General features: G+C 35.8%; 1 protein-coding gene across 1 annotated transcript; it reads right to left on the bottom strand.

Moving 5' to 3' along the window:
* Window positions 1-9,166: 9,166 nt before the first annotated feature.
* Window positions 9,167-10,212, bottom strand: LOC132062351 (uncharacterized). The gene is made up of 2 exons (XM_059454935.1): window positions 9,592-10,212; window positions 9,167-9,433 (listed from the first exon to the last, which is right to left on the bottom strand). The coding sequence occupies exons 1-2, from the start codon at window positions 10,210-10,212 to the stop codon at window positions 9,167-9,169; spliced, it is 888 nt and encodes a 295-aa protein (XP_059310918.1).
* Window positions 10,213-13,936: the final 3,724 nt, after the last annotated feature.

The raw sequence follows: 13,936 nt of genomic DNA, 5'->3' as shown, positions 1-13,936 counted from the left end.
CCCCGTGGGCATGAACGCATGCCTTGAGTTAGTGTCAGATATGTCTTAATGCAACATGGTAAGGTTGTCACTTATGCATCTAGACAGCTTAAGGCCCACGAGAAGAATTATCCGACTCATGATTTAGAGTTGGCAGCTGTGGTTTTTGCACTTAAAATATGGCATCATTATTTATATAGAGTGCATGAAGATATTTTCATAGACCACAAAAGCCTGCAGTATATTTTCAAGCAACGTGAAGTGAACCTTAGACAGAGAAGATGGCTTGAATTGTTGAAAGACTATGATATAGATATTTTCTATCATCCAGGGAAGGCGAATGTTATAGCCGATGCTCCCAGTAGGCGTTCCATGGGAAGTTCATCTCATGTTGAGGAAGATAAAAGAATTATGACCAAAGAAGTTCACCGTTTGGCCAGTCTTGGGGTTCAACTTTTGGACTCCGAGGATGGTGGTGTTGTTGTTCAGAACAGAGCCCATTCCTTCTTAGTCGTTGAAGTTAAAAAGAAGTAGTTTAGTGATCCCTATTCATTGAAGTTAAAAAGAAGTAGTTTAGTGATCCCTACTTATTACAGCTGAAAGAGGGTATTCACAAGCATAAGACAATGGCTTTTGAACAAGGGGGAGATGATGGTACCTTGAGGTACCGAGGCAGATTATGTATTCCAGATGTAGATGGGCTCAGGGAGAAAATCATGTCAGAAGCTCACTATTCCAGGTATTTCATTCATCCATGTTCCACTAAGATGTATCATGATCTTAAGGAGATTTATTGGTGGAACGATATGAAAAAGAATATAGCAGATTTCGTAGCTAAGTGTCCAAATTGCCAGTAGATGAAAGCCGAACACCAGAGGCCTGGTGGGTTGCCTCAAGATATTGATATCCCTGTTTGGAAATGGGAGATGATAAATATAGACTTCATAACAGTTCTACCTGATTCATCCCGTAGACATGACTCTATTTGGGTGCTCGTTGACCGCCATCGAGTCAAGATACTTTTGCCACTAATACCACAACATTCAAACGAAGACTATGCTAAGTTGTATATTCGGGAGATTGTTAAGTTGCATGGAACCCCAAAGGTTCATCATTTCGCATCGTGGTGCTCGCTCCACAAAGGAGATTCCGGAGATCCTTCGTAAAGGATTGGGTACCAAGGTGAATCTCGCATAGCTTTTCATCCTCAAATGTAGATAGTCGCGTAACGTACTATTCGTACCTTTCGAGGATATGTTGAGGGCATGTGTCCTTGATTTTAAAGGTAATTAGGATGATCATTTGCCTCTCATTGAGTTTGCTTATAATAACAGTTATCATGCAAGCATCAAGATAGCACCGTTCGAAGCTCTTTATGGGCGAAGATGTAGATCACCTATTGGTTGGTTTGAAGTTGGTGAAGCAAAGTTGTTGGGACTAGACTTGGTCTATCAAGCTATGGAGAAAGTCAAGTAAATTTAGGAGCGTTTGAAAACGGCTCAGAGTCGCCAGAAGTCTTACACCGATGTGAGGCGAAGAGACTTAGAGTTTCAAGTTGATTTGGTGTTCCTTAAAATTTCATCTATGAAGGGTGTTATAAGATTTGGCAAGAAGGGGAAGCTCAGTCCCAGATATATTGGACCTTATAGGATCTTGCGAAGGGTTGGTCAAGTAGCTTATGAGCTTGGATTGCTACAAGAATTGGATGTTGTTCATCCAGTATTCCCTGTGTCGATGTTGAGGAAGTGCGTGGAAGACCCGTCGTTGGTTGTTCCTGCTGATACTATAACGATTAAGGATGGTTTAACTTATGAAGAGATCCCTGTAGACATTCTTGATCGTCAGGTTCGCAAGTTGAGAACTAAAGAGGTTGCCTCAGTAAAGGTGCTATGGAGGAGTCAAAAGTCGAAGAGGCTACGGTAGGAGTAGGATTTTCAGAGAGTGGTTGTATGGGTTTATTTTCCATTACAACTTCCCATAGGTCATAAGATTCAAGATAAGATCTCATCTTCACTGCCCAGATCTGATAGTTTTCACCATTAAAGATTTGCGGAGCACTTAGAGAGAGATTGTTGCTTGCCATTAGGGGTGTACATAGACCGGGTTGGTTCGGATTTTTTAAACACCAAACCAAACCAATTGCGTGGGGTTTTTAAATTTATACACCAAACTAAACCAATAAAATTTGGGTTTTTCAACCTCGGGTTTTCTCGGGTTATTCGATTTTCTTGGGTTTTCGGGTTTTTCTCCGGAATAGTCTTGATACAAAACATATAAATTTTACTTCAAATATTTCTTTAGTCCTAGTAAGATGCAACTATATAATTAAGGTGTTTTATAAGAAAATAATACAAAAATGTGAGAAGAGTGATGACATTTTATTTAAATATTCAACAAAAGATAATAAAAACGGTTAAAATAAATATTGTTAATTAATAAGCCATAAAGAAAATAACCATAACCTAAAAAAACTAAGAGCCCGTTTGGATTGGCTTATAAGTTGCTTATAAGTTGTTTTCAGCTTTTTTGAGTGTTTGGTCGGCCAAAATTAAAGTCATTTTGTGCTTAAAATAAGCTCAAAAAATAATTGAGCCCATTTAACTTAGCTTATCTAAAGGCCTTATAAGCCGAAAACAGCTTATAAGCCAAAAAAAATAAGTTAGACTACCCCAACTTATTTTTTTTAGCTTATAAGCTGCAAACAGCTTATAGGCATAAGCCCATCCAAATAGGCTCTAAGTCATGCTAAAATAAGTACGGCTAATAAGTATTAATTACATGACAAGAAAAAAAAGTTAAGTTATGTATTTTCACTTTCAAAACCAATTATGTAAAACTAAAGAATAGATATCTAATATTATTGTCATTCCTAGTGGTAAATTGAATTTCTTTTGTTAGTATTAGTGTTGAGTTGGTTTTGGTTTGGACTTTATATGAGTTACTAACATCCATAGAATATAAAACTTATTGACATTCAAAATTCTAAGTTCAAGCTTGAATAATATGATAATAGATAAAAAATTATGAAAAAATTTAAGAAATATTTATAAATTACATTACAAATAAATATTTTTATAAAATATTTTAAAAATTGAATAAATGTAATGTCGAGTTGGTTTGGTTCGGTTTGACTTTTTTTAGCTAAAACCAAACCAAACCAATTATGGTCGGGTTTTTTTTTTTTCAACACCAAACCAAGTTAAACCAAACCACTAGTCGAGTTTTTTTCTCGGTTTGACTCGATTTATCGGTTTGGTGCGGTTTATCGCTTTGCTTTGTACAACCCTACTTGACATGGTTAAAAATAGGTATGATTGAAAATTGGAGCCTGATGAGTGAAAGTCAGTACAGGTAAAAAATATTGAAGCCCTGACAGGTTAAAAATGAGCCCTTGCGGGTTAGTAGGAACTAAGTATTCCTATACTAAATAGAAAATAAATATTCTATCACTAATGTAAATCATAAAGTCGAAGGAAAGAAAATTTTAACATAACTTGCCTTTCCACATCTTTTATTCTTTCTTTCTTTTTTTTCTCACTAATAAAAAGTTGCACTCAAATCAAAGTTTCTGGTTATATACTCCGTACTTTGCCACCAAAAACTTTTGTTCTAAATATTCCCTTTCCTTGGTTTCATTTTATACTCATAATAATGCCCCTCTTCCTTTTGTATTGCTGCTATGCTTTTTATTTTTGGCCAACCACTATATATACCAAGCTCGCAACTTTTTTAACTCAAAAAGTGTGTCCAGGCACCAAAATACCTCACTAAAAAAAAAGTAACCAAACTGTCTTTTGCGCACTAAATTAGTGCGCAATAGGACCAAAGAGTAAATTTACATTTTGGCCCTATTGCGCACTAAATTAATGCACAATAGTTTTTTTTTTTTTTTTTTTTTTTTACAATTTTAAAATTCGCAAATTCATGTTTTTTTCATACTTTGACCAAAGATTAGTCATGTTTCAAAATTTCGAAATATCAATATTTTATATAGAACTTGATATCTTTTTTTGCGGACAATAATCTCGGCTCATTACATCAACTATACCTAAACGTTTGGATCGTTGTTTTAAGGGTTGTAAAGTGCCCCCAAGTGAGTTTTGTTTGTTTGAATCTTGTTATCTTTAGGTTTAAGTGTTTTATTTTATAAGGTTTGATTTAAGTATTTTATTATTTAGTCAAGGCATTAATTTATTTCGAATGTACAAATAAAAATATTATATTAAAAAATAATCATCCAATACGAGAGGATCAAAATAATTCAAAAATACAATAACAAAATAATACCAAAATATTTAAAATAATGCGTCAAGTACGAGAGGCCTCGTAGGTTACACCTTATCATGTCCCTCCACCAAGGTTCGATCCCTAGTGGTTGAGGTAAAAAAGTAGTCAAATAGCTAGACCACCAAGCCAAGTTAGCATTTAAGCAATGTGTGGACACTTTTTATGTTTTATAGTGTTCACTGATGCTATTTATCTTGTTTTCTCAAATTGAATTTCCAACATTGAAATTGACATTCAATACTTCATCACCATGGGATTTTCATCTTGAAATCTACTTTTTATCATCAGATTTTTACCAAGAAAGAATGAAAATTGTGCAACAATTTGGGGAAAAATTCAACTTGAATGAGATAATGGGCGTTTTTTGGAAAATCGGCCTGGCCAAACCGCCTTGCGGCATTTGACCCGCTAGATCTCGGAGAATACCCAAAATAAAAATAAAAAATCGCGTCAAACGGACAACCGAGCGCAAAGTTATGGCCATTTAAAGTTTCATCAATTTACAACTAGTTTTTCTCCCTCTACTCCTTAAAATAAAATTGTCTTGACTAAAAAAAATAAGTTAAAACTTAATAAAATAAAACACTTATAAAATAAAACACTTAAACCTAAAGATAACAAGATTCAAACAAACAAAAGTCACTTCGGAGCACTTTACAACCCCTAAAACAACGATCCAAACGTTTAGGTATACTTAATGTGATGAACCGACATTGTTGTCCGCAAAAAAAGATATCAAGTTCTATATAAAATATTGATATTTCGGAGTTTTGAAACATGACTAATCTTTGGTCAAAGTATGAAAAAAACGTGAATTTGAGAACTTCAAAATTGTACCCAAAAAAAAAAAAAAACTGTTGCGCACTAATTTAGTACGCAATAGGGCCAAAATGTAAATTTACACTTTGATCCTACTGCGCACTAATTTAGTGCGCAAAAGGCAGTTTGATTACTTTTTTTTTTAGTGGGGTATTTTGGTGCCTGGACATACTTTTTGTGTTAAAAAAGTTGCAGACTCCTATGCATTAGTTAATTTACTGTGCTTAATGTGCTTGTTTTTTCTAAACTGATTATCCTTCACTTTACTTATCCACTTTAGCATATTAAGGAAAGATAAAGAAAAAATTCCTTGTTTTAGCCTTAACATTAATTATTAATTTTCAAATTATTCTCCATATTCAATGAAACTATACACCAATAAATATGAGTATTATAGTAAAATAGCAAAATACATACTTCATTTATTAATTTTTAAGGAGCGTGCAAAGTCAAAGTGGACAAATAAAAGCGAACTGAGGAAATAATTCTTAACAATTTAGGCAAGTGTTACATATTGATCACTCCCATTTTAACTCTACAAACTTCTCATAGGCTCCGTATTTTTTTCTTTAGTTTATGATGTATGAATTCAAACAGACATCAAATTTGAAAACTGCATAATGAAGATTATCTATTTTTTTTTTTGGTAACTATCAGATTTGTATTAATCACCAAGTGCAACGTTACAAAGCCATAGAGAGACAAACACTGTCGTTTATCTCAAACAAATCACCAAGCTAAAACAGTCTAACTAGAACATTAAATCTTGCAGTACAATTTGAGACTTGGGCTTAGCTCTAACATTGCATATATGTGCTACTTCTTTTGCCAGTGAACTCCATTCTCTGTCTTGTTTCTCAAACACTCTTTGATTTCTCTCTATCCACACGGAATGCACAATTTCTGCAATCACCATCTTGTGTATAAGGGCATAAGGAGCTTTCCCTTTTGCATGAGTAACAGTCCATTGTATGAATTCATCCCGATTGCTATCTAGTGGTGATCGTCGTTGTAACCACTGGAATACTCTCCTCCATATCTGTTTGGTATATTCACATTTCACCATTAGATGATCTCTGGTTTCAGGCCAATTGTGACATAAAGAGCATTGAGTATCAACTATCATTCCCCATTTAGTTAGTCTGTCTGCAATGGGGAGCCTATTTTGTATTGTGAGCCATAAGATGAACCTAGCTTTAGGCCTAGCCTCATTTTGGAACATTAGGCACTTCCATGTAAGTCTTGGCAGGTTTCCAATCAGTCCCAAATATAGTTGCTTGATGATATCTGTATCAGTTCTGTTGAATGGTGCTTGAGCCAAAGACTTCTTTTGCGTCAAGGATCTTCCTCACCATCCAACAAGCTTGTTGAGGAATTGAAACGTCTTGTATTTGTGAGCCCTTTATCTAATAAGTATGGACCCATTTGATCCATAACTTATCTTTTTTTTGCATCAACTCCCAATAGTTCTTAACCACAGCTGCTTTGTTCCACAATGTCAAATTAATCAAGTTGAGTCCCCCAACTGATTTGGGTAGGCATACTTTATCCCAAGACACAAGCGCCCTCTTGGATATTTCATTTGAACCAGTCCACAAGTAGTTTCTACAGTAAGCTTCAATTGTTTCAACCACTTTAACTGGAATAAGAAACAATTGAGACCAATATGCTTGAATACCAAATATGACAGATTGAATTAACTGGGTTCTTCCTGCATAGGAAAGCTTTTTCACTTTCCAAGAGGATATCGTGGCCACTACTTTCTGTATCAAAGGCTGCCACTGTTGGATACTGAGCTTCTTGGTAGTCAAAGGTATGCCTAGATACTTAAAAGGCATTTCCCCTTTAGAGAACTCCAGTGTTTTCAGTATCCTTTGTTGAACATCATTTGGTACTCCCCCAAAGTACACAGAGCTCTTGTTCACATTAGCTTGTAGACCTGAAGCAAAATCGAAGGAATGCTTGTTGAATAGATTGGATAGAGAAAAGGTCACCCCTAGAAAACAAGAGGAGATCGTCAGCAAAACTCAAGTGCGAAATGCCCAATTTAGCATACTTGGATGGTGGTTGAAGTCCTTGTTCTCTTTCAGCTCATTTAGACATCTACTGAGATACTGCATTGAGATAGCAAATAAAAAAGGTGAAATTGGATCACCTTGCTGGAGTCCCTTTGCTGCTCAGAATGGTTTGGATAATTCTCCATTAATCAAGATTGCATAACTCACTGTAGTCACACACTCCATCACCCAGCTAATGAATTTTGTAGGGAAGTTTAACCCCTCCAAGAATTGTTCTAAATAAGGCCATTCTACAGAATCATAAGCTTTTTGTAAATCAATCTTCACCATACATCTTGGGAATATTCCTTTCCTTGTATAAGTTTTAACAAGTTCATGAGCCATAATAATGTTATCAGAGATCTTTAATTTCTACCAGGGATAAATCCGGATTGTTCTTCACATATGACAGAAGCAATCACCTTCTGAAGCCTTGATGTAATCACCTTAGCAATTAATTTGTAGAGAAATGTGCAGTATGCAATCGGTCTATAATCTTTGATAGTTACTGGATTTTTAGTTTTAGGGAGGAGCGTCAACTGCCCCGATTGAGGTCCGTACATCTTTCTTTCACAAAAACTCTGGTTTTGCTTTAATGATGTCTTCCTTTGTTGTGTGCCAAGTCTTCTTGAAGAAGTGGGCATTGTACCCATCAAATCCAGGTGACTTTTCATCCCCAATGTTATTCAAAGCCTCTTGTATTTCCATCTCAGTTATGGGCCTGATTAAGAATTGTTGTTAGAAGTTGTTCAGAATGGGCCCTTTCTGCAATGTAAGCATGTTTACTGCTGGTAAAGATCTAGCTGCGGATCCTTGTAGTGCACTATAGAAAGCTAATATTTCTGCCTTTATGTCTTACTGATCTACTAGTCGTTAGCCTGTAGTTGATACCAGTTCAGTAACTTGCTTTCTATGGGCTCTTTCTTTAACAATTGCTAAGAAGTATTTAGAGTTTGAATCCCCCAACTGAATCCATTTAGCTCTAGACTTTTGTTTGAGGACACTTTCTTCAATTAAGGACCACTTCTCCAATGCTTGTAACTGTTCTTTCTCCCTAATAATTAGCCCATTCAGTCACCTGGTTTCTCATGTGCTCTTGTACACTTACAAGCTCTTCTCTGGTCTGTACAATTTTGGAAGTGATAGACTTGAATTCCTCCTTGTTAAGCTTCTGCAGTGGATATCTTAGAGCCTTCATTTTATACCAGATGTTCATCATAATATTGTTGGATTTAGTGCAGCTCTATACATTCTGGACGATTGTTTGAAATGTTGCATGATCACTCCAAACGTTAAAATATCTGAAAAGAACTTTTATATTCAGAGTAGAGTCTTTAAGGGAGAGTAGCATAGGGGAGTGATCTGAAATGTGAGGCAGATCATAATGGGTATAAACTTGTCCCCAGGTCATCATCCAGTCGAAGTTCCCAAATGCCCTGTCTATTCTGCTAGTGATTCTGTCAATTCCCAACTGCTTGTTACACCATATGTAGTAATCCTGTTTCCACAGTAGCTCATTGACTCCTAATAATTGAATGCAATTAGTAAATTCTTTAACTTCATTAGGAGCTACTGGATTTCCACCGAGTATGTCTGTCAGATATAGAGTTGCATTGAAATCACCCATGGTTTGGTGATTAGCTGTGAAGCTTTTATCAGCCCATCCCATAGTTCTCTTCTTTGATCAGTGGAGTTGTAACCATATACCACAGAAACATCCCATTCCAGATTACCAACCATGTCATGGCCAAGGCAATGTAGTATTTGAGCTTCATCCAATAATATAGTAACTCTATAACAGCTAGGATCCCAAATCAACTAAATTCTACCATTTTTTGCTGCATTATAATTATGTGCACATCCCCAATTCTTAGCTATATTGTTCAGCACCATAGCAGCTTTAGGTTGTTTAACCCTAGTCTTAATTAATCCTGCAAGTTTAACATTCTTATTCCTGAGATATTGCCTTAGCTCTTTTTGCTTGTATCTCTTATTGATCCCTCTCACATTCCAAAATAGACAACTCATTGTTGAGATTTGGCTCCTCCCGGTTCGTCAGGAGGTTTGGGAAGTGTGCTCACGTTTCCTCTAACTATCACAGGTCCTGAAGTAGTCTTGACAGGAGATGGCAAGACTGGAAAATTGGTTAGGTCTAGCTCAGGCCTGCTATGTTCCTTATTTGTTGTGCATTGATTCTTATTTGCCTCTGGTTGTTGTGCACTGTTTCTTGTTGGGCTTCTAGGCAGATGACTTCTAGGTTCTTGAGCATTAGTGGTTGTGGAATTTTCTACCTGTGTAGCAACTTGCTTCTTATTGAGTTATACTGGATCTTGAGACTCTTTAGTTTTCCAAACTTGTGCATCTACTACCTTCCTCTTAGGGGCCTCGGTTTTCTTCCTTTCAGGTTCTTCTGTTCAGGTTTCTTTTGTTCAGTGCAAACATGGCCAACCTTTATACACTTATGACAATACTGTGGTTTCCACTCATTTAAGATTGGTTGCATAATTTGAGTTCCATCAGGTTCCAGCACAGCTACTTCATTTGGTAGTGGTTTCGAAACATTGATAGCAATCAACATTCTTGCAAAGGAGATTCTAGATTGCTTGAATGTACACTCATCCGCATACAGAGGTTTACCCAGGGTACTAGCAATTCTACTAAGGGAGTCACAACTCCAAAATCTTACAGGATGTTTCGAAAATTTGATCCACAATGGTATCTCAGTCAAGTATTCTGCACTATAGTCAAAGTCAGGGGTCCAAACTTTAACCACAAGCGGTCTATTACGCACAGAGTATGGTCCTGAGTACAATATCTCCCTCATGTCAGCCTCTGTTTTGAATTTGATTACGTAGTAACCCTCATCTATCAGAAATACCTCAGGTTCAGCAACCCTACACCAAGCTTGAGCAATGTATTGTGTCATTAAATTGTAACCAGGTGTTTCTCCAATCGAATACACAATTAGAGAATTTCGCCATTTCATCTCTTCCTTTTCAATTTCGATTTTATCTAATTGGGCATACTTAACACCTTCAATGACCAGAGGAGGTATGTAAGATAAATTCATACCATTTTTCGCTTTGCGATTGCCCGTAAATAAACTTGTCCACGCCGTTAAGGTTTGGGCGATTCTGCAATACCCAGTTTAAACGCTTTATTTATCCGTTTCGGTGGGTTTCCGCAGGTTCGTCCCTTCCGCTTGTAATTCTCCTACCTCGGTTTGGGGTTCACCTTGATTGTGCCTACGCGGAAACGATACGATTTTAGTCGACAACGAGGGTACTACGAATAAACGAGCCGGTATCTTTCCCGATAGTTATTCAGATTTTGGGATATCAGCAGGTGAAGGCTCCATATTCAATTTCTTCACTATAGTGCTAGGTTGAACACTCGATCCTGTAGCACTCGTACTGTCTTGTTCCATTGGATAGGGGTTGAAGCTTTGGTATGTCTGGCTTTCCCCTGTTGTGGCGACGAGCTCCGGTGGTGCTCTCGAAAGCGAACAATTGTTGCTGGTCCTTGCATGGTCGGCCTCTTCCTCGTCCCTTCCCTTTGGCCATGGGGACTCAGTGGCACAAGTTGACTAACGTGCACTGGTCCATGAGAGAGAAGGGTTGTTGTTGGTTGTATTGTTTTTCATCATGCTTATCTATTTTCTTAGCATCTGAATGTGCATAATTTATCTTTATTAAAAATTAATAAATATAAGGGCCAAAAACACACCCCAATTATCACTTTTTTTTTTTTTTAGTTTTATATCTAAACTATCGGAAGGTTGGCAACTTCAAACTATCACTAACTCAGTTTGCAAAAACACTCTACGAACTAAATGTGTGAGCTACATCTCCAAAGGCAAGTGGTAGAGATTTTCTCGAAAAAATTGTCCACATGGCATAAGTAATGCTATGGTGGCACCTACATGGAAATTAAAAAATAATATTTTTTTATTAAAAAAATTGTATATTTTTTTAAAAAAACTGCATTTCTTTTTTTTTTTTTAAATCAACATTTTTTATTAAAAAAAATATGGATTTTTAAAACAAATATGAAAAAACAATTGTAAAAAAAATCAAAAAATTTAGAAAATCAGAAAAAAAAATGATTTAAAAAATGGAAAAGTTGATTTTTTTTTAAAAAAATGTGAAAACTAAATAATCAGTTTTCTTATTTTAAAAAAAAATTCCATTTTTTAAACTATTTTTTTTAATTTTCTATCATTTTTGATATTTTTTTACAAAAAATATTATTTTTCAGTTTGTTTTTTCAAACAAATAGTTTTTTTTTTTTTTTAATTTCCATGTAGGTGCCGATGTCCATTGTTTATCCGCGCGGACAACGCTTAACAACATTTTTATATAAATGGAGAGCGTAGATCACATGCCATTCAAGAATAATTTGAGGTGTGTTTTGCAAACTAGATAGTGATAGTTTATGTAGTTTTCTCAACCTTCTGATAGTTTAGGTATGAAACTCAATAAACAGTGACAGTTGGGGTGTGTTTTTGAATCTTATCTCATCTTTTTAATTTGAATTGTCTGGTCAAAATATTTGTTTGGTGAAACACGCTCTAAAAATTAGTGATATTGGTAGTGGTTGGCAGAGATGGTTATGAAGTGGTGATTGATGTTGCGGTGGCTTATGATATTGGTCGTTGAGCAGTGATGGGTAGCGCTGGTTTTTCTATGGTGGTAGCTAATAGCCAGTGGTATTGATGTGATAGTTAACGGTAAAGAGAGTTGGTAATGGTAGTGGTTGTATTTTTTTTATTTATTTATTTAATCCAATCACCCAGTATCATTCCTGCTGAGGTATTGGGAGAGTTTGGCATTGGCCTCTATCTTGTATATTAACAAAGAGTATTTACACTTTGAGGGGACATATGCTAGAAAAAGAGAAGAATAGCGAGAGGAAGATTAAAGAATTTGTGAGGCGTGAAAGATCGCTATTTATCTTTACAAGGAGTTATTGTTTGTGTGATACTTTAGGGATTACGAATAATCTACATGAGGATCCTGACAAAGCGCAAAATCCTTTTGTAAATTGTATGACTTCTTCTGGGATGAATCCGTATTTATAGAAGTTTAAAAGGAGATTGTTTATGAAGAAATGCACTTTTTCTGAACAAACGCGTCCAAGTCCAAGTCCAAGACATTTAGATATATCTATTTATCTACATATATTAAAAGCACAAATAATTTTTACTAAATGTTGAACGACGAAAATATCTTCTAAATGTTGATCGACATTTATGCGCTTAAAATATTTGTACAATAGTGGATATAACTGTCCAAAGATGATTTTTTTTTTTCAACGAGGCTTTTCAATTGGACTTTAGCATTGGTTTGAATTCTAATTCGTTTAAAGATTTCAGCAATACGAAAAGAAAACCTCCTTAAGATAAGATTGCCGATCACCAGAATGTTTAGGACTTTAATTTGAATTCAACTTAGAGTTTTAAACCTTCATGGTGAGTCGTATGGAAATCTAAGTTTCCTGATAATTTCCACTTTGGTTATAGTTGTAATATCAACTCAAGTAAAATCCTAAACGATTTTATTATATCCTTAATACCGTACACTAGAGTTAATTTAGAGTTAAACAAATGGAATTTGAATAAGACACAAGTCATGTAAACAATATAAAAGATCTAAACTATCCAACTACATTTTTATATTACACAGCATTTTGATCTATTTTTAACTGGATGGCAAGTGAAATTAGAGTCCGGAACCAAAATGCCCCCAAAAAAACAGTTTCGACCAAAATACCCCAACAAAAAAAAATGTTACGAAAATGCCTTTAGCGCAGTAAATTCTTGCGCTAAAGAGTTAACGGACACTGGCTCCTTAAACGCCTAGCCTTGATAATTCTACTTAAGCGCTATGGTTTTTTTCACTGCTCTTTTGGTTAACCCTTCTTTACTACGTTACACTTTTTAACGTACTTTGACCATAGATTAATCATGCTTGGGACCCCGAAACTTCAATATTTTATATAGAACCCTACTTATTTTGTGCGAATTAATTAGGTAGGATCAACACATCAAGGATACACAAAAGTTCGGATGACCGTTTTAGAGGTTGAAAAGTGCTCGAACGTTATTTCGTTCAAGGCTCGGTGACATTAGCTTGAAGTTCTTTACGAATACTTTTAAACTTGTTCATTAATAATTAATTAAAAGTTAGTCAAAATGGCGACGTTCATGCAAAAAAAAAACTTAATTAAATTGCATCATTCATAACCTTGAGTAGATGAAAATACTTAACACACTAATTCATTAATAAGAAACCCATGATATATTAAAAATACAATCACAACATTCTTGAAAAAACTTAACATACTAATTAATACCTAAGAGATGTGCCACCACCACTAGAGGTACTTCCACACCACCAAAGTTTCCTCCACCCGAGAGGTACTTCCTTTGCGAGATGTAGTTTGAGCACCATGCGCGTGGGGACACTTGCGCTTATCATGACCAACACAATTTACAAAATGACATTTTTCGAGTGTATCTCCCCGGTGGAACATCCATTTCATTATGAATACTGGCAGTATGCATTCTTTTCGAATTCTCGGATAAATGCTTTATTTGCAACCTTTGAAAATGGATGCGAGTGGCCCAAGTAACTCTCCATACGAAGTGGGTAGAACCTTCCGACATACGTTTTTACATAATTTTCAACCGTATATTCCTCGGCCATCAGCAGAGGAGGCGTTCTTTCCCATTGTGATAAAACACTTGAACGCGCGTGAGAACATGGCATGTGATATGATTACCCTTGCCGGTT

The sequence above is a fragment of the Lycium ferocissimum genome, chromosome 7, assembly GCF_029784015.1.
Source record: "Lycium ferocissimum isolate CSIRO_LF1 chromosome 7, AGI_CSIRO_Lferr_CH_V1, whole genome shotgun sequence".
Classification (NCBI taxonomy): domain Eukaryota; kingdom Viridiplantae; phylum Streptophyta; class Magnoliopsida; order Solanales; family Solanaceae; genus Lycium; species Lycium ferocissimum.
The sequence above is the reverse complement of the archived record's forward strand: the minus strand, read 5'-3'. Positions and strand labels throughout refer to the sequence as shown.

Coding starts and splice junctions, on each gene's coding strand:
- LOC132062351 (XM_059454935.1), bottom strand. CDS start 10,212: ATGAATTTATCTTACATACCTCCTCTGGTCATTGAAGGTGTTAAGTAT. Junction 9,434..9,591: donor ATTGTCATAAGTGTATAAAG/GTTGGCCATGTT, acceptor GTTGCTACACAG/GTAGAAAATTCCACAACCAC.